At 39.6% G+C, this 20,994-nt stretch overlaps 1 protein-coding gene across 4 annotated transcripts in view; it reads right to left on the bottom strand.

The window, feature by feature from the left end:
- SECISBP2L (SECIS binding protein 2 like) overlaps positions 1-14,568 on the bottom strand; it is a 29,274-nt gene extending 14,706 nt beyond the window's left edge. For 2 of the 4 annotated variants that reach the window (XM_068695990.1, XM_068695991.1), the window contains exons 1-6: positions 14,308-14,568; positions 3,024-3,202; positions 2,112-2,436; positions 1,461-1,596; positions 773-1,002; positions 662-686 (exon numbers count right to left, since the gene is read on the bottom strand). In XM_068695990.1, the coding sequence (XP_068552091.1) occupies positions 662-686; positions 773-1,002; positions 1,461-1,596; positions 2,112-2,436; positions 3,024-3,202; positions 14,308-14,325 (913 nt within the window). In that variant the 5' untranslated portion in view covers positions 14,326-14,568. Of the gene's footprint in view, positions 1-661; positions 687-772; positions 1,003-1,460; positions 1,597-2,111; positions 2,437-2,895; positions 3,002-3,023; positions 3,203-14,275 lie in introns of those variants that run through there. The other 2 variants (XM_068695992.1, XM_068695994.1) reach the window with 2 other exon arrangements.
- Between the last annotated feature and the right edge of the window lie 6,426 nt (positions 14,569-20,994).

The raw sequence follows: 20,994 nt of genomic DNA, 5'->3' as shown, positions 1-20,994 counted from the left end.
TGAGAAGGTCTAATTCTCCTCTTATAATTTTAACTTCTGTTAATAGCTACAGAAATAATGAGAATCACCTTTATGGAAGAGTCCCATGACAGATATTCAAACTGCTAAAAAACGATCACTAGGAAGCAGTCAAAGGAAATATCAGATTTGCATCCCTAACAATTTCAGTCCAGCCATAAATAATAGTCACTAGCATTATCAACTACTATCAGAGTAATCACATTTTTTTGTGTGTGTTAAAGTACTTCTAGAACTTCAAAAAAAAAAAATGTGTGAGCACTTCTTAAATAGTTAACAGAGTGTAGAGTAATGCAATTACCACCCTTATATGAACTGCAGTCCAATAGAGTAAGGAAAGAAGATAAAACACAATACAAACACAGCTTTGTCTGAACGTTTCTGTTGGAAAATTTAGTTTTCCCTCATTTGAAGACACAGTTGATAAATTATTAGCAATAGCTACTTAGATACTTTCATTCAACCACCAGCAGGGAGGCATTGGTGGGGATGGTAGAAGTCACAGTAAAGAAAAATCTTCAGAAGTATTTGATCAGTTACAACAGCATCCTGGAAGCAGATCAACTGTTCCCAGCAAAATGTCAAGCGAAAATACAGAAGTAGCCCAGCAAAATATGATATAGCTCACTAGGGAAATACTTACTTGTATTTACTGATGGTTCTACAACCTGAAAAGGAAAAAACATTTTAGATGTTTTCTTTTCTAATCTGCAGGATACAAATACAGTTAAATTATTCAGTTATGTTTACATACATTCACTGCACAAGAATCTGTATTCCTTGAAGTCATGGCTGCAACCTGGTTATTGCCATGCTTAGGACTACAATATCCACTATCGCTGTCAATGTCTGCTTCACTTGCACCTTGTTCACTAGATGACTCTGCAGCAGGGTGAGAAGCTCTTCTGCGTCTGCCTTTTGATTTCCAAAGCATGGTAGAGGTGCTTTCAGAAAGTGACTTATTAGCTATATCCGAAGGAAAGTCTGCAAGACAAAAGGTAACAATTCCTGCATAAATAAATAATTATGAAACATGAAAAAAACATACATGATAAAAAAAAAGAAACAAGCTGGTGTCTTTGCACACGACCATTTCCCTTTAATAAAATTAACAATAGCACTGATTTTCTTTTTTTTTTCTTTTTTTTTTTTTTTAAAAAAGATGATTATTAGTTGGATCTAGACAACTCCCTCAACAAGGGAAGAGTTCTTTTTTGACATTGGCAAGATCTCTGCAGAAGCACACAATCATTGCAACATTATAATCTGACACATAAAATAGGTCTCTGCACACACCAGCACCTTTTCTTCATTATCTTACTGATCTGCAAAAATCACTCTCAGAAGCTACCTCTGAAACTGGTCCACCTTCTTTTAGGACAGACAACAAGTGAGATATAGTTCTAGTTATTTTGTACACCCAGAAAATAACAAGAAATTACCTGTTTGCTGTGATGCATCAACCAACAAAACAATCTTTGATCTGTTCTCAGGACCTGATGAACTAGTCTCCTTTTGAGTGGCTACATTTTTCACTGGGGGACGTTTATTTCTTATGTGCATCTGTAGCTGCTGTTGCTGTTTTAAAAGATAAGCCATACATACTCATAAGCCATATGATTTGACTTCATAGTTATAATCAAACTAAAGAAACAAATTGAAAGTTCTAATGCTCTTTACAGAAGCCACATATTTGAAGACGAGATTAAGGGAAATATTCATAAAGTACTTGTAAGAACATTTTCTGCACAAACTTTTTTGACGCTTCCACCTCATTACAGTAAACAAAGTCTGAGGATATTTTATTCTCTAAGGAAGTAATTCTAAACTCAGACCACACCAGCAGAGAGGCAGCAGGAATTTCCCATATTACATTTACAGATTTTATACGCTCATCACGTATTTTAACCACAAAATTGTCTCTGTATACAGAGTTAAATGTCTCTCTAAATAACACCTTTTCTGCCCACTTTTCTTCCATTTATATAGGCCATACCTGTGCTTACTCAAATGAGAAGCATGCTTCCGTGCAAAGACACTTTCTTTCTACAATTCTATTTATCCTGTTAACAAAGGGACAGCATCATGCTTACTTTTTGTATGACGGGTCCCCTGTTACTGCTTCTGCTCCGCTGACTGGATAATGGAAAGACCTGGCCCGATGGGTTGGGACGCTCTGTGCATTCTGTAGTAACTGCATTTACAGCATTTGCTGTTTGAAAGGGTGCAGAATAGGGAGTAGGGAAAGGATGATAGAAACCCATGACCTGAGCACATGGTGCTGGCATCAACTGATAGTATGTGTATTCTGTAGAAACAGGTGGTTGTGCAGATATTATAGGATAAGCAAGGTATGGTCCTGCAGGATTTGGGTTGGGTTGTTGCCATCTGATGTCACTGTTATATAATGGAAACTGTCTGAAAAAAAAAAAAATCAAAAGGAAAGAAAAAAAGATTGCTCATCACATTTTTCCCTCAAGAAAATTCAGAACATGCAAACACCACCCCCTTAAAAAAAACATTTCATAGGCTATTAGCTTACAGTAACTGAACTTAAATTTACTAAGACTTCTTAGAAATTCCAATTAAATTATGTTCACCAGCTCAAATTACATTCAAGAGCAAAATAAAGAGTTTTATCTTGTCATCTGTGTAAACTTAATTTCTAATATTAAATTTAGAAATTAAGCATAGGCATTTCCCTTAACAAGTACTTTGGACCTACTACAAATTTAATTGTTTTGACATCTCAAAAAGCATATATAACTTTAGAGACATAAGTTTAAACAAGGTAAGCCGGCAGAGAGATGTAAGAGTGAAGTTCATCAGCTTACTCAGGGCTGAGTACTTGAATACACCAAGAAGTTGCCAACTCACCCTTGTTCAAAATTCCTTTGAAATGCAGGCCTCAACAAGCACACATGAAGACAGGCATTTACAAACTCAAACTTTCAAACTCATTTCATGAGAGATTATCTTCCATGAAGACCACAATCATGTATTACCTATTGGACTGATTTTCCTGTACAAATGGATAGCAAGTGATCAGATAGCTGGGGATAGGAGTTGGTTCCACACCATTAATTCCTCCGCTGTCATTAGGAAGCGCCATTGGGATCATTAGTGTTTCTGGACCCTTCTTCTGAGGAATAAATGGTTCTACTTCAGCTGACAGCTTGACATTCTTTAGAAAGAAAAAAAGAAACAATGACTTCATTAAGTACAGAAAAGTATAAATTGTTCGGAAAACTTAGATTCATGAAGTTGTATGGCATCCATCACAAACAGCAGGCAAAAGGAGGACAAGGCTACAAGCCTTCTGCAGTAAACTGAAAGACACGGAAAACAGTTGGCAAGCATTTGTTGGATCCTTCCAGTCAACACAGGCTGTAACACAGATCACCAACACCTAATGTTTATGTTAAACTTTACATAGTGCTGTACAAACACCGACTAATTTAGAAAGGGGCTGAAGTTCAGATCTTGCAGAGGAAATACTAGTCTCAACACGGAAAGAAACAGACTTAGCACTGTAGGTGGAGCACGGTCATGTAGGCTTGCATAATTGAAACCAACATATGGAATAAGTAGTAATGCCTGGTCTACACTACAAAACTGGCCATGTTTCTAGGCAATTATAGAACAGGTTTTTCAGCCACCATAAGTTTACTGCTAAAATAGATGGAACATGTGTGGGGTTTACTTCTGTGATACACCATCTGAACAAGTTGAACATACTTTAAAGTGTTAAAAATGATTACTTTTTGCCACGAAGAGGGAATTAAAGACTGCTTAGAAGTAAATTCTAAATTGTGCTTTCAAAGGAAAAGATCAGCCCCAAAGGTAGCCTCAAAAGTTTATGGCTTTTTACCCACTGTTTTCATCTTTGTAATAGATTAGCTAGATTTATGCTTCAGCAATGAACAACGCTCTGTTCAGCCAGCCAAAGCCTTAGTCTGAGACAAATGCAGATCCCAAATACCCTGAAATTCCATGCTCCAATATATGTTACAATTAGCCAAAAAAGATCTTTTTGTTCAAACATTTCAGCTTCAATATGCTTGCTTCTAAGTAGATTCTTTCTAAAACAGGCAAGGAGTCCAGAAACGTTTCTTTCCATTTATCCAGGAAACAATTCCAAAGGCAATGTATAACCTGTAGGAGGTCGTGGTCTTATTTTACAAAAGGAGAAGCTTGAAGGTTTGCTGTGCAGTAGACAGTTTTACATCCTTGCCACTACCTCCACAACATCCAAGCGAGCAAAATCAGTTAAATAAAGTGAGTTCTGAAAACATCATGACAAGTAGTCATGTCTGCCACACCTCTCAGTCCACATCTTCGCTCTGTGTCAAGCCCCCAGCCCATACAGAAACATTTCAACCTAACTGTCCAGAATCTGAAACTAAACACTTATTATACCCTCCCTCCAATTATTTTTGGAAACAAAGCACGTGAGCAGATCAGGTATTTCTTTATCAGCATGGGGTGGGGAAGCGGGTGGAAGTTGGAAGGGGAAAGTCCAAAAACGTTTAGAAAATACAGTTATCTGAAGTCAGTAGGAAACTACTTTTTTTCCTTGATGAATAGGCACATTTAATGTAATAGACTGAAAATGAAAAAATCCTAGCTTAAACTAGGAGTTAAATTTATTTGAGCAACAGTGAGGTTGTGCAGATTTGTGCACACTTGTGCAGATTACTGGTTCTTCATTTAGTTAGTCTGATACACTTAAATACAATGAAGTTTAATTAACCAGCAAAAGGCAGAATCATCATCATCAACCAAATGACTAAGAGCAGTCGACCAAGGGAAACCAGCTGATGTGATCTTTTTGGACTTCAGCAAGGCTTTTGACACGGTTTCCCATAGGATCCTACTAGACAAAATGTCCAGCATACAACTTAACAAAAACATCATGCAATGGGTGAGCAATTGGCTGATGGGCAGGGCTCAAAGGGTTGTGGTAAATGGGGCCGCATCTGGCTGGCAGATGGTCACTAGTGGGGTCCCTCAAGGCTCCATTTTAGGGCCAGTCCTCTTCAATGTCTTTATAAATAATTTGGATGGAGGACTATAAGGTGTTCTGAGCAAATTTGCCAACGACACCAAACTTGAAGGAGTTGTGGACACGGATGAGGGTGGAAAGGCCTTGCAGAGAGACCTGGGCAGATTGGAGATCTGGGCAATCACCAACCATATGAAGTTTAACAAAAGCAAGTGCCAGGTCCTGCACCAGGGACAGGGCAACCCTGGCTATACGTACAGACTGGGCGATGAGAGGCTGGAGAGCAGCCCCACAGAGAGGCATCTGGGGGTTGTGGTTGGCAGCAAGTTGAATATGAGCCAGCAGTGTGCCCTGGCAGCCAGGAGAGCCAACCGCATCCTGGGGTGCATCAAGCATGGCATTGCTTGTCGGTCGAGGGAGGTGACTGTCCTGCTGTACTCTGTGCTGGTGCGGCCTCACATGCTGTGTGCAGTTCTGGGCACCACAGTACAAGAAGGACATTAAACTGTTGGAGAGTGTCCAGAGGAGGGCGACAAAGATGGTGAAGGGCCTAGAGGGGAAGACACATGAGGAGTGGCTGAGGGCACTGGGCCTGTTCAGCCTAGAGAAGAGGAGGCTGAGGGGGGACCTCATTGCAGTCTACAACTTCCTCGCGAGGGGGAGTGGAGAGGCAGGTGACCTGTTCTCCTTAATCACCAGTGATAAGACCCGAGGGAATGGTGTCAAGCTGAGGCAGGGGAAGTTTAGGCTGGACATCAGGAAGAGGTTCTTCACCGAGAGGGTGGTCGCACACTGGAACAGGCTCCCCAATGAAGTAGCCACTGCACCAAGCCTGTCTGAATTTGAGAAGCGATTGGACTGTGCACTTAGTCACATGGTCTAAATTTTGGGCAGACCTGTGCGGTGCCAGGAAATGGACTTGATAATCCTTATGGGTCCCTTCCAACTCCGGATATTCTATGAGTTACACTGTAATCCACCAAACAAATGAGTTAAAAACCAACAGTTATTTAATTACTTCATTGTCACATACTCTTAAGAGAGAAAAAAAACACAGTTGAGACTGTAAAAGCTAATGAGAAATATAGTCACTATTAAGTCATCATAACTACCAATGATCAATGCAATGTTTTTATAATATAGAAATATTTTTTCTGCCTCTATCAAACTGGATCTGAATTCCCTGCCAATCTTGAAAGTAAGGCCAAAAATTTTGCTCACTAAATTCATTCTGTTACACTCCACACGACACTCAAACTAACTGCAGAGTCTCTAAGAGCTATTCTAATGACTTGCACAAATAGAACCAAACTATTCCTCCAAGTGTAAATCTTTTATTAGAAAAATCACCTGCCTGTTTTTAATTTTATCCTTCCATTGTCAAATTTGCTAATGGTCCTGGTTTCAGTTAGAACAGAGTTAATTTTCTTCCTAGTAGCTGGTAGAATGCTATGTTTTGGCTTAGGATGAGAAGAGTGCTGATAACACCCCGATGTTTTAATTGTTGCAGAGCAGTGCTTACACCAAGCCAAGGACGTTTCAGCTTCTTGCTCTGTCCTGCCAATGGGCAGGCTGGGGGTGCAGCAAGAGCTGGGAGGGGACAGACCCAGGACAGGTGACCCAAACTAGCTAAAGGGGTATTCCATACCATCTGATGTCATGCTAAACAATATATAGGGGTGGCTAGCCGGGAGAGGGGGGCCGGACTGCTCGGGGTTAGGCTGGGCATCGGTCAGTGGGTGGTGAGCAATTGCATTGTGCATCACTTGTTTGTACACATTATTAGTAGTAGTACTATTATCATCACTGTATTATTATTATTATTATTGTTGTTATTGTTATTATTATTTTCCTGTCTTATTAAACTGTCTTTATCTCAACTCACGGGCTTCACTTTTCATTTCTCTCCCCTGTCCCAGAGAGGGAGGGGGGAGGGTGAGCAAACAACTGTGTGGTGTTTAGCTGCTGGCCGGGTTAAACCACGACACTAATTCATAATCCTTCCATGAGATTTTCTGTAGTATTGGCTCAAATTTCATCATTAGCTACTGTTCCCTGTAAACATCATCTCACTTCCTCAAAGAGCCACTGGGTAGCTCCAGGGCGCAGCAGTGCTCTGCTCTCCGACCTCAGGCATATTGTAGAGCTCCCCGGTGACTCAAGCACCCACCTGCCAAATTCCAAGGCATCTGATCCAACACAGCTCCACAGCAACAAAAGCTTTTTTTAATTATCAAACGCTTTCATACAGCGATCCCATCATAACCAACAAATACCTATGCTCAATTCCCTCTCTGAAAAGCAAGAGATTTTGTCCACAATACAGAAAGAATTCCAGACAGAATTACTTGCAGAAGAATTGATTCAGTTGTGGACTGGCCTACAAACCCAGATGGCAAACATGTTAGAGCACCAAGCTAAGGCTGTCTCACCCACAGAAGACTCAACAGCATAACGGGGATGAGCTCTTTACAAATACAGCATTCTTATGAAGTACCGAAAACTTCCAAAAAAGTATGCCTAATCTGCTGGTCACCAGCTTCCAGGAGAACGTCAACCCAACTTTAGCCAAGACACCAATTACAAACCACTCAAGAACTGACTAGGAAAACAGTCAAAATATACTTGTGATTCAGGTGGTACAAGATTCCCTATTTTGAAGGGCTTTCTAGTCTCTCTGCTCTTTCCCGATATTACTTTGGAAGACTGATGTGGAAATACAACCAAACACAGACACACATACACGCACACATTTCTTAATGGTGATTCACTTGCAGAACTGTCTTAGTCTTATCACAATAATTTGTACTATTGTATTATATCATCATTATTACTCTTATGAAGGAACATTCTTTCACTTTTTTTTTTAAGTACATGATAACTGATCAAAGCAGGAGCTGAATGACTCCCATCAGCAAACCTGCCACAGCAGAAGTATTTCTTACCATTTGGGAAAGATAAACCCTTTCCTGTTAAGGTAACTTTTTCTTCTTCCCACCCCCTCACCCCCCCCTTTTTAAGGGATTTTAAACAATGCTGAGAATGTAAAATCCTTGATTTTAGTAGTAACATTTTCAAGATAATGTGTTATCCAAACTGCTTTTGCAAAACCAAGAAAAGTGACCTTGGTTTTCCCTCTAAGTATTTTGCATAAAATGTATTGGATCTCTTTAAACCTTTCTAGTAAAAACAGGATTCTCTCCTCATTTTTTTTCTTTAAATAAAAAACAGTCATATATTTCATAAATTCAGCAAAATTTCATTAACATTATTGTGCTTAATTTTGGTAGTTTCATACAACTCAGAGATATCCAAAGTAGAAGGACAATGTCAGTGGTTCTCCTATTGCCCTGCCTCTTATGCAGGTAATGATTAACTACTGCTGTGACAGAGCAATTGCCTGATATATTTAATTACCATTTTCTGTACAACTCGTCATATATTTAACTTATTTATAGTAGTAAGATAAAGATAGAAAATATCCTGTAATCATAAACAGGTATGAGTGCATTTGAAAATTAATGCCTTTTTTTGCCTGCAGCACTTTGACAGTGTCTGTTATTAAAAATAATCAAAGCAACACTTCAGAAGTCTTTTACATGTATTATAGCATAAACTCTGCTTTCTTTTGCAATCGAATCTGTAGGAGTAGACTTTTTTCATTTTAGTTTTTAAATGTTTCAAAGATGTTTGCTTCAGCAAAAGAATTCAGGGTAAATCTTACTTTATTTTTTAAGTTTTACATTCTGTTCTGTACACACTTTGAATGCTAACTCACCAAAAGAGAAACTGAAAACTTAACCTTAATGCAGGTGTTTCAAAAACCATTCTGCAAGCATAATACGTGCAATCCCCTGAATGATTGATACATCTTGTCAAACAACAAAGCTCTATTTTCGCTTCAGGGTTAAAAAGACAACTTTGCTTAGACAGTAATACACTAAACTTCAATGTATTACTTCCTTAAGTATTCCAGAGAGACTGGTAAAATACTACTGAAGTACCTTTTTACATGAAATACGTGTACCTAAAAGTTCATTAAACCTAAAGCAGAAAGTGGAAACAGACTTAGTGAGGCAGGTCAGACTGCTAACCAAACCAAAATAAAAGTAGAATTAACTCTCCAATGTTATTATCCAGACATTTCAGTACATTTCACAAAGGGCTGGTGGTTTCAGTTGACAAGCAAAGGAAACAAAATAGCAAAGTTAGGTAATTGGCCCAAAATTATCTAAGCAGGATTTTTGGGGGGTCTGTGATATTCTTGGCTGGGAGGAAGGACTGGGAAAGACAGAGAGCAAAATAACGTTTTAATAAGAGGCATTTTAGGTCACCTGGTTCCCAATATGTTGGGGAACAACTGAAATTATCTTCTCCTTAATAGTGTAAGAAGAGAGTGAAAAAAAATAAAAATAAACAATCAGTTAAAAGGTAAGGATGTTGCTAACTACTTATTGTACTGGACAAGCAAAAATATCTTAGACTGAGCCTCTGTATTTTGTTTACATGGTCATCTCCTGTGCTTCTTTCACGAGATTCTGAAATAATAGTGCCAAGTAAAACAGTTCATCGTTGCTTTTTGTTTTATTTTTAAGTACAATGTTGACATATTTGAGACTCAGTAGAAAACATAACCAACTACAACTTCAGTAAATTCTAGATGAGAAGATGAGATCCCTTTATTAAGTGACTATTTGCTTCTGAAACAAAATGCAGTGCACAAATCAAAGCATGTGGATAAAAAACAACTCCCCAAAAACTACAGCCAGACAGTACGACAGGAGTGACAAGTGCAGATGAATACAACACAGCAGGATTGATCACGTAGCTGATTTATAAACATATGCAAACAAAAGGAATTGAAAAGAAAGACCTAGACCAAATGCCAGAGAACTGGAGGAAGGCCCCTACACTTCTGGTAAAAACAACAGAACACTTGCAATAGTAATTTATGCTATGATTGCTCTCACAACATAGACATTTACATCACCCTGCACACGCTAAAAATCAGCATTTTGCTGCTGACATCACTGACATAAAACAAAAAAGTATGTTTTTGACCGGGCAATCTAAAAGCAAACATTGCAAGACCAAGTCTAATTTTATTCTGGCGTGTAACTTTTTCTTGTTTATTCAACCCTTCACATCATAAAGCTGAACAAAGCTTTATTGAAATTGACCTTTGATAACCAAACTCAATCCTAAATATAAATTTAAGCCATGATGAAACACCAGATTTTCAATCAGTTGCCCATTAACACAAGCAGACCCCTTCAAATGAAACCAAGATTTATACACGAGTTGCTTTTGTAGATACCCCTAGTTTCAATTTGTGAAATGTTTTGCACTATCTCATTACATATTTCAGTCCAACAATTACAACTCTTTCAAGACAGCATATATACTGAAGAGATCCTTTGTTTCCTATATAAAAGCTACTGTAGTCATCAACAGCTGCAAAGACAGAAGATGACACAAGCAGGAACAGACTGGTAAACTTTGTCCTATAGTTGTAGTACTGTATGTTTAATCTTAGAAAAGTTTTTGTTCATTGTATCTTAATGCCATTCAGCACTTTCCATTAAAAGGGATCTCTTTCAGCTTGCTGTCTTAGAAGAGAACACTTGGGTATCTATCTCACCATTTACAGGGGGAGAAAATAGGCACAGATGCTGCATTTCAGAGGGCTGTAATGAAATCAGCTGCTTTGCTGCCTCGAAGTCTGGAAACAAGAAGTCTCATCACAGATGTGATACACAAACATAGCTCAAGTATCTTTTTCCTTAAAAAAAAAAAAAAAAATCCTGATTCTGAATTTTGGATTTCAAAATGCAATAGCCATTTTAGTAGTAAGACAGGTCACATTTCGTCTGTTGAAGATAAACTTTACAAACATGGAAGCCATTGTTTCTATAATTAGTTGCTTCTAAGTGGCAAATACTTCAGGAATGGTAAATATGCAGTCCAACTGGAAACGCCAGCAGCAGGCCATTTAACAAAGCACAAAATTTAAGCCTATCCTATTTAGATTAAACATCATAATTCTAATTCAACACTTAGAGCAAACAGGCTAGGAAGTTAGCCTTTCCCTTAGCTCCTGTACACAATTCTTTTTCCTTTTGCTAAAAGGAAACCCTACTCAGAAGCATGTAAGTTAATGTTAAAATTTTAAAAGTACTGAAATTTTTCTGCATATGCTGAACGTAAACAAGTGGCACAACATGACAAGTTGGCTGGCTTTTTAACATTCAAGACCAGAATATTAAAAAAAAAAAAAAAAAAAAAAAAGAAAACCGCAGCATTTAGTTACAAAGCTTGTCCAAAAGATAAAAAGCTACGGACAGGATCCTCTCCACTTATCTAGTTTACAGCACTTAACAGGGCATGTAAACTTCTCAAGTATGACTGCTTTGTAGTCTATATACTAAAGGTGTTAGTACAAACCAATCACATATGTCTGCTTCCTCATCATACACTAGTCAATGATAAATAAAATCTGTGATCAGAAGGCTTAGAAGACCTTCACATGTCATATCAATAACATTTTAGATGGACTGAAAAACACATTCTATAATAAAATATAAACCATAAACAAAACTCAAATTCTTCTGCTCTCGCAGGGTTCAAGAGAAAGTAAGATGCAAAACATAGAACCCAGAAAAACTGACCTTTTTCAGTCTGCTGACAGTTGAAAATTCTGCCATGCAAGAAACATGGAAGAAAATTAAATAGGATAAGGAGCACCTAGATCTATAGCAAGCGTTTTATCAAGCCAGCTGTTGAACGGTCAAATAGAGTAGAGGCAAGCAGAACAGGCAGTATTTAAGCAACAGTAATACAGAACACAGGTCATCGATTTCACAACTTCACCTAATTTCTCAACTGCACTAATAGAATCAAATACCTTAATCATAGGGATAGATGTGTCTAACACTTGGAAAATCAAAACACATCAGTGCCCTTGAGAGGGGAAGTTGATTCTCTTTAGATTTCTACCACAATCAGCTTCAACAGAAAGAGTGACAAAGGTCACATGCTGAATCTTTTTTGTAGGGAAAGACAATACTTCACAACCACTGAAAGCCTTAGGCTTCTCAATGAAAGAAGTTTTGGTTAAAAAATAATTATTTTATAGGAGGATACATTACAAACAGCTTTATTATATTTTCCTCTTTGTTACGCGCCAAAAAGCTCACTGGGAATACCATAACAAGCAAAGTCACACCAGAATTCAGGTAACAGAAACCTGAGGAGTGACGTGCAAGTGACACCTTTTTCCTCATCTGGGTGCCCAGACGTTCTTGGTGCATGACAAAACTCTGTTCAAATATACCTCCACCAAAAGCATTTGCATTCCCCCCTCTACCCTTGAAATACCATACTTTAACATAGCACAATATTCTACTTGCTTGTGTTCTAGTTCCACAGTAGTTATTCCTATCTGCAGGGACAATTACCCTATTGTGGCTGACTGAGTAATCTGGGGAAAAGGAAAGAAGAAAATTAAGTACTGTTATCATACATCTACATGCTTGAAGATTCATTTATCAGATGTCATGCAATACATGTGCCCAAAGCAGACCAAATCAAAGAAAACGTGGAACAGCACCCAGAACTGATGCAACCTTACCAAACACTTGCACAGATAAAGGAGATTACATTTGATCTCACTGCACAAAAGGTTCAAACCCAAAGCACTTTGGAATCTCCTAATCAAGATGTTACTGCATAATGAGAAGACAAAAGCAACAAGATAATTTAATAATTTTAGAAACTCATCAGCTATTAATTTGTCTGCCTAGAAGCCTTACTAGCAGATGAGGAACCAACAGGATGAGATATGCTGCAAACAGAATAAGCAAGAAGACTGTTCCTGCTTCAGAGAGCTTAACTGCACCTCCGAGTTGAAATATTACACAGTTAAGATAATCATAGAGACAGATTAAACACATTACGTTATGAGTAACTCAGAGATTATCAGCTTTTCTGAGCTATTTCCAACAAACAAAAAGAGACTGGTTTGGTAGTGGCATGAGCCTCTGGTAATGAAGAGCTCAAGCAACAGGGAATAAATATTTCACAAGGGTGCCACAGTCCTAGTTACAGATGAACTGAAGGAGAAAGATACAAGATTTTAAAGAGTACAACAGGCAAATTCAGTAAGCTAATGTAAATTTTTACAGAGTGAGATCAATTTCTCTAAATTAAATAGACAGTGGGAGCCAGAAGGTAGTAAACTGCACTGTTCACTAACTTCTTTAGACATACGTACAAAATAAAAAGCAATACATCTTCACAGAATGCATTGTTACCATCTACAGGAGCTTGTACTATTTTATTGATTGACTCTCCTATGGGAACCCCTGGACATGCCAAGATCTTAAGCTACAAGAAAGGAATATCTGAATTCTGTGTATGAGTTTTGAAAACATTTTGCTCAATCAGAAGCTTAAAAATAAAGTCACGTTGTTATGGAGAGCAACATTCACTTCAGATCCACCTTTTCGAAGTGCCTCCTGCCCGTGAAAGATTTTATTGCACAGATGTAAACACATCACATGATCTCTTAAGTCCCAGCTAAAGCTTCTTCATACCTATAATTTGAAGGGTGCTAAGAATAATGCAGGCTGATTACTTGGAGAACAGCAAGTTACCTATTACAGAAAAAGAAAACATTGGTTTCTAGAATTAGTGACCTAAACCCAAATCTCCCCACTCAGCTGAACGGCCAAGACCTATCAGCAGTGGCTCTAACCCTGAAAACTTCACCCAAACCCTTATGTTTACATTACTCCAACAGGCGACAAGCCTCACGCGTCGCCAAGTTCTCAAGAAACCCACACAGGACTCTTGCAGTGAGCACAGAGCTTTCAGTCACACCTCACTGACCGCGACCACCCCACGAACACGAAGCAAAGCCCGTCAGCAGAAACGGGGCGGGGGGTGGCAGAATCCTGGAACAGAGCCCCTGGGCCCTGCGGGAACACAGGGACAGCCTCGCAGCCCCCCGAGCCTCTCCCAGGAGCCGGGCTCCCGCTCGGAGCCTCCAACAGCCCCGGCTGAAACCGCTCCCGCGGCCGAGCAGGGACCGGAGGCAGCCGCCCCAAAACCTCCCGGTACTCCCAAACCCCGCAGGCCGCGTCAGGCCCCGCACGCGTCCCCCCCCCCCCCCGCCCCGCCGGGCCGCGCCCTGCCCCTCCGCGGGGTGCCGTGAGGGGACAGAAGGGCCGCGGGGCGGCCGCCCGCCCTCACCGCGGTGGCCGCCGGCGCCCGTCGGCCCGCACCTTGTCGGCTTTGTCCATGGCTCCGGCGGGGCTGGGCGGCGGCTCTACCGAGGGCGGCGGAGGCTCGGAGCCGCCTCCTCCATGGTGCTCGCTTCTCCCCCCCTCCCCGCCGCCTCAGCGGGCTACACCGCGCTCCCGCACACGCCCAGGGCGGCGCTGGCCCCGCTCGCGGCTCTCACGGGAACCGCGCCCGGCTGCGCCACGGCCGAGGGCGGGCACCGGAGCGGAGGGGAGGGGAAGGGAAGGGAAGGGAAGGGAAAGGGGGAGGCGGCGGGGAGGGCTCAGCTGGGACGGAAGCCGGGCGGGCCCAAGCGGCGCCGAAAGCCTTGTTTCTCCTCAGGGCTGACGGGGGGGGAGGAGGGAGGCGTCCTTGAAATTAAAATATATAAAAAAATAAACAAGTAATACTGTCAGTTCTTTAGTCGGAAAGCTGAAAATGTACAGGAGGGGCCGGGCCCACGCCCCGTTCTCTGCCCGTCCCCGGCTCCCCACAGGGTCGGGCCCGTCCTTGGGTGCTCCGAGGGGCTGCAAGGCTTCTCCAGGGCTTCACTGACACTTCTGGAGTACGGCAGAAAAAAACAGCCTAAATGCCTATGTAAAACAGAATCAACTGCAAAGGATGTGCTGGAGCAGAGCTGAGTACTTCCAGGTGAAATCCAGAAATCCATTTATAAAATGTATTAATGCAAGAGGCAGGTTTCTGATTGATTTTTTTTTTTTTTAATTTTTTGGTGAGAAATAAGGGCATAGCTAATGGGAAAGGTAAGCAAGCCTGTATTTTGACACAGTTAAAATTAAAATTACCAACACTGTTTCTACAGAGCAATCTTGATAGAGCTTCCTAGATTTAACCTTCACTTTCCAATTCACTCTTTCCCACGTTATGTTCAGCATGCCATGTAACAAGCTGTTGGACTTCACAAAAATTTTGTTGGATTAATCCATGTTACCCCTTTGTATTTTCTTAGCATAGCTTTCCACCATTAGAACTTCATAAGTAACATACGGTATTTTGAAGATGGCTATTGCACTGCACAGTAAGATCTCATCTTGCAAACAGATGACATGAATACAGAACTTGTGCAGACTGTCACTTGTGTGCTATTTTACATAAGCACACACAAAAAAAGTGTAACTTTTGCCTAGATGCCTGCAACATTACTTACGTTCTGTGAATTAAGTTTTCATGGGGTTGCAGCCAACAAAATCATAGGTCCCATGGATCATATGTGAAAGGGAGAACGGTGAAATTGTAATCCCAATGAAATCTAACTGTAGGATTGCTGTTGACTTCAGTGAGGCCACTGTTTTACCACAAATGAAGAGAACAGGAGGGCTGTTCCTGGCCCCTAATTGCTATAGAAACCTCTCTTAGCTGGAAAAGCTGCAGCACTCGCCCACTTTGCTTGTACTTCCATATCCCAATACTTTCCTTGACAAGATTAATAGAAGTCTTCATGGTCAGTGTTGACATATACCATCCTGTCTTTCAACAGTATACAGCAGTAGCGTGGTAAAGGTCTTCAGCAGAACTAACACACGTGTTCATAACCTTAGGAAGCTGTTTAAAAGTAGCAATACTGATCTAAATTTGAGGTTATGATGTTATGCTCCCAGCAGCTTTTACACAATGACATTTCTGATTTTGACACAAGTCAGGAAAGTAAAACCAGGGATTAAGCCGGTTGTATCAAGAACTTTCAGCTGATGCAACTGAACACCATTTCATCAGTCACTGCTGAACTTAAAAATGAGATGTAAATCTATAGATAAATAATGATGAAACATTGAATAAGCCACTTGAACCTTAGTCTTCATAAATTGAACAATGCATCTCTACTGAGTGAAGTGTATTTTATTCCCAATTGTTGAATATGTTTCACTTAAGTGAATACAATTTTGCTCAATTATTTAAAATCTAGTCACTTTTCATCTCCCAAGTAATGTGGGAGAACTTGCCTGACAGGACAGAAAACAGTGAAAATATCCCACTGAAACCACTACAACAATTGTCTTCTTGTATTAGCACACCAGCATTTTAGCATGGAATGCAGCTTCATTTGTCTAATATGGTGCTGACCACGGAATATATATTATGACATTTGCTTAAGATACTTGCTGTATTTTCTTTTTTTTTAAATAATGACTCATTATGGCAAGGCTGTTCATTGTGAAATCCTTCTTTTGTTCCCAAGATACATACCAACAGAAAGGTCACACTTGAAAGCTCTGTTATGCATACTTAAACAACAATAACAAGAAGTTCTAAGATCTAAATTGGGCAGTGGTTAAATAGGCGTCAGATCTACACAACTTATACAATATACATAGTACAGAAAGTTTTGTTGGGTGACCTAAGTAGCCACTTGGGTGAAAAGAATTCAAATCTCCCATAAAATTTAACCCTGTATTATCACAAAAAAAAAATAAAAATAAAAATATGCCAAAGCACTTAGAACCAGTTATGTTAGATCTTCTATCCACAGCTATTTACAACTAAGCCAGCCTATCTGGTTACATCATCATCTTCTTGATTAAGTGTTGTGTAAGTGAACTCAACAGTGTTACTGGCCTTAAAGAAGCCATGAGGGGGAGAAAAAAAAAGGCAAACAAAACAAGCAAAAAAACCTGTCCAGTTTAAGCACACTAGTAATTGCAGTAGCTGCTTTAGAATACTCAGTCCTAAAGGTCCAGTTCTCAAATCAGTCAATATGTAAACAACTATTGCTACTTCTCTATCACAACATAGAGTAAAGGGAAGCAAAAATGATGCTTGAAATTAGTGGGTGCTAATTGCAATTTTGCTAATAAGTTGTTGGGTTTATTGCTGCAGCTGCTGGATAGTGGAGTTATCCTTCCTGAATACAATGAAGAACACCAATCAAATGAAAATCTAAGCTGACATAAAAATAAAATGAAACAAGGAGCCTAAACCTAGCTATCTCAGCAGAGTGGAAAGGCACTTCGTAATGGCTGCGTTCAGAAGATCACAAGCAAGTCTAACAGCACACATGTAGCTACTCATGCTCCCCACTTACAAAGGCTCTACTTACAACCACTGGGTGGAAAACCTCACAGAACCTGTAGGGAGGCAATTAAGCACATCTCACTGAAATCAAGGTAGTTTCTTCTACTGAAAGCTGAACATACACATACAAGCTTAATTGCACTGGCAAAGGAATATGAAGCAAGGGTTGCTTGCTCAATTACAACCGCTCTGTTCCCAGGTCTCAGCAGGCTCAGGCTGAGCTCTGTGGCAGCACAGCCTGAACATGGAGCACAGTGGAGGCTGCACAGTGAGAAAGGGAAAGACGCAGCAGGAATGAAGCTGGCTCCAAAATGACACAGCTTTACTGGACTGGAACTAAAATCTTCAGTATAATCATAGAAAAAGAGAGGTAGAGAGCAAAGCAGAACTTGGCAAATAAACATTTGTATGTGATGGGAGATACAACGTGTCACGTCCTGCACAGGCAGCTAAAGGCAAACACAACAGGGAACACACTGCAACCGAGGTGGGAGCTCGTCTACAAATCTGAGAACCACGAATCTGATAGCAAGAAGCGATTACTACCTGCCAGCAGTCAGAGCACGCACAGCACTCCCACTGAGCCCAGCTGCAAACTGGTGTTAGAGCCGAGGACAGATCCTGCCTTGCATCTCCTCATAGCATGGCCATGAAGGGATTAGCTGTTACTCTTGCTGTAAGGCTTACAGTTATTACATCTCAAACGTAGCACTATGTATGCACCTATTTAATGCAGATATAGTTTGCAATCTACCTTTGCACTGATTTAGAAGCATTAGAAGGTGATAAAGCTTTTTTGTCAACATCTTGATCAAGATTTAACTATGACTATGAAGCTGTAATGTAGTTTATCTAGTTCTCTGATTTAGGCATTTTCTAGATCTACAATGGTATGTCCAGCAATTTGAAAATAATAAAGTAACAGCTAAATTTTTATGATTAAAATCAGTATGGATGAATATATATATATAGAGAGAAATTTATGTCAAATAACTGCTCTGTTTTTACGAAAGCCTGGGGTACTGTCCAGAGTGGTATCATTTTACTATTAATACAAACATACATGCTTCCTGCTCAACCAAATTAATCTCCTCCCCACCCCAAAATTAAATGTGAAAATACAGTCTTCAAATACAGACATGTTTTACAGCTGACAATTTCTGAGTAGCTACAAGAATGACAGTGTTTGTTATCAGACTGCAATTCAAATACCTCTATTATATTATTCTGCCAGGTGCATTTCAACTTTTTTTTTTTATTGTTCTATAAACTTCTAAGCCTAGTTAAAATGAAAAGAAATTAAACTACTCTCTACATCAGGGTTTCAGATCAAACCCATGATAAAATCTTAAGATGAGAAATGAACTCCTCCAAAGTACGTTTGCTAATTAATAAAAATTTGCTAATTAATAAAAAATCAAACATGCATCAGACATATCCTCCCAGATTTCATTCGTGTGACATTCAGTTTTAATGCATAAGCTGCCAACAGCTCAGATGAGGGGTTTATATACAGAGTTTACATCACGCTATTGTAACCCTACGTAAAATAATCAAATTTTCTTTTGCAAATTAAGTTATTTGTACTAACCAAGGTGCCAGTTGGTCTTGTGTCCACATCAGCAAAACTAAAGGTATATAAAAACAACCAAAAATTGTGAAAAGCATGGCTCAGTGATTGGAACTGAGAATGGAGAATGTAGTGAGGTCACTTAGTGTTTCCTGAACCTGCAGGGCAACATTTTTTGGAAAAAAATAATTGCCATTCACCATCCTTCCTTTCAATTGCTTGTTTGGTTTTCCTGAGGAGGCAGAAACTGCATCTGAGACAAATCTACCACGTGGACTAATGTCAACTACTAGCACATTCTGTTGCAGCTGTTTAACAGTGCATCTCCCTCATATTTCCCCAAAGATGATTCTAATTTTTGAGTTTAAGAAATATGAAAAATTGAAAAAAGGTTAGAATCCCCTAGGGATTCTATAACCCTTTATTATGTGCTTAGAGCACTGATGCTAAGAGCTGAAGTACAAGTAAGAACTAAAGTATGCCAAAAATGCACAACAATTTATAAGAGGTAGACTGATACTTTCTCAGTTTAAAAACACACAGTTATCTCTCACTTTTCAAGGTAATAGTCCTTTACCAGTTGGCCCAGGCCTACTATTAGTCTTTGTGAGCAAAAACTTAAAAAGGAGACTAACTGCATATGACATATTTCCTCCAGTATTCCCACTTCCTTCCAGGAAGCTCCAAATATGCCTCCCCAACAGACATATTTGGGATGGGAAATGTTACATCAGTTAGAACTGGCAGAAAGGCAGGAAGACTTTTTTTTTTTTTTTTTAACAATACTAAGTTCACTTTTTTTTTTTTCCTCCTTTAGAGGAGAGTAGTTGTTCCTACCCACAGCAAGAGTGGCAGGAAACAGCAGAGAAGGCAAACACTGAAATAGCTGTCATAATTCCCTGTCCCCATGGAAGACTGGCTACTGAAACAAAAGTCTCTGGTTCTGTAGCTGTGGGGCCCAATGCTTGCAGAGGATGATGCTGGACATCTATTTCACTTACTGTGAAGCACTGGCGTACCAATTTGTTTTTGCTAAGTTCAATTTGACATCACCAGATCTCAGTGGAATTTTCCAAGCAAAAGCTATGTTAAACACCACAGCACTTTAAGGAAGCATAATACAATGTCTTTCAGTGAATGTTACCTAGAGATTTTATGAAGGAAAGAAAATCAAAAAAAAAAAAAAAGAAAAAAAACTTTGCCTCTATTTAAAAAACTAAGTTCAATTTATATTCATGTTTTACTATTACTTTAAGACTTCGGGTAAATTAGAAACACTGATTGTAAAAATACTCATCAGTAAAGGAGAAACGTTCATCCAACATTCAGTGCCTTGCTATTCCTGCAACACATTAAGTTTTAAAGCTTTACTGTGTAAAGGAAAAAAGAAATCACTCACATTGACAACTACAGAGCAAAATAATTTTCTAAGGGAAGTAATTATCCTTCAAATGAAAGTTAATTTTATCCCATTTAATTATACACTGATACTGATTTAAATCCTGCTCTAGAACATTTAGTTTACCATGCCACCTTGCACATACATGATGGACGTATCATTTATTAGGCACTTTTTCTTGTGTGCTAATTGCTCTACTTAGGTATTTTTCCTTTTACTCTAATGATGACTGTCTGTGGCACTGCTTTGTACACCACATCATACCCTCAGCTTTAAATTGGAGTACTTGCAGTTATGGAAGATGTTAACCCTACAAAATTTCTTAAACATTCCTGAGACCTGAAAGAGAATTTATCTGTCAATACAAAACAAGCTACCACAGGAAGAAAAATTGCTGTGGCCAGTACTGCAGATCTGTATTTTAAATGGGTCTGATGATCCCAAAATCTTAGGACGTGAGGGGTATGTACCTACTATGTGGTACAACTGCAGCACTTGAATAGTGTCTCTGAAGGGATTACAATACAAAAACATTTGGGAAAGAATGTGTTCCTTTACTCCTGAGGTTACTGTACTGGGTACCCGGTGTCTTTCTATATACACTGAATTTGGTCAAAAAGACCACAGATTAGGCAAAAAGATATAACAGGGTCTGTGTTTCTATTCACAGGGTGTTGTGTGAAAACCTTG

The sequence above is a fragment of the Anas acuta genome, chromosome 12 (genome assembly GCF_963932015.1).
Source record: "Anas acuta chromosome 12, bAnaAcu1.1, whole genome shotgun sequence".
Classification (NCBI taxonomy): Eukaryota; Metazoa; Chordata; class Aves; order Anseriformes; family Anatidae; genus Anas; species Anas acuta.
Note: the sequence above shows the minus strand (reverse complement) of the source record. Positions and strands in the feature narration are given on the sequence as shown.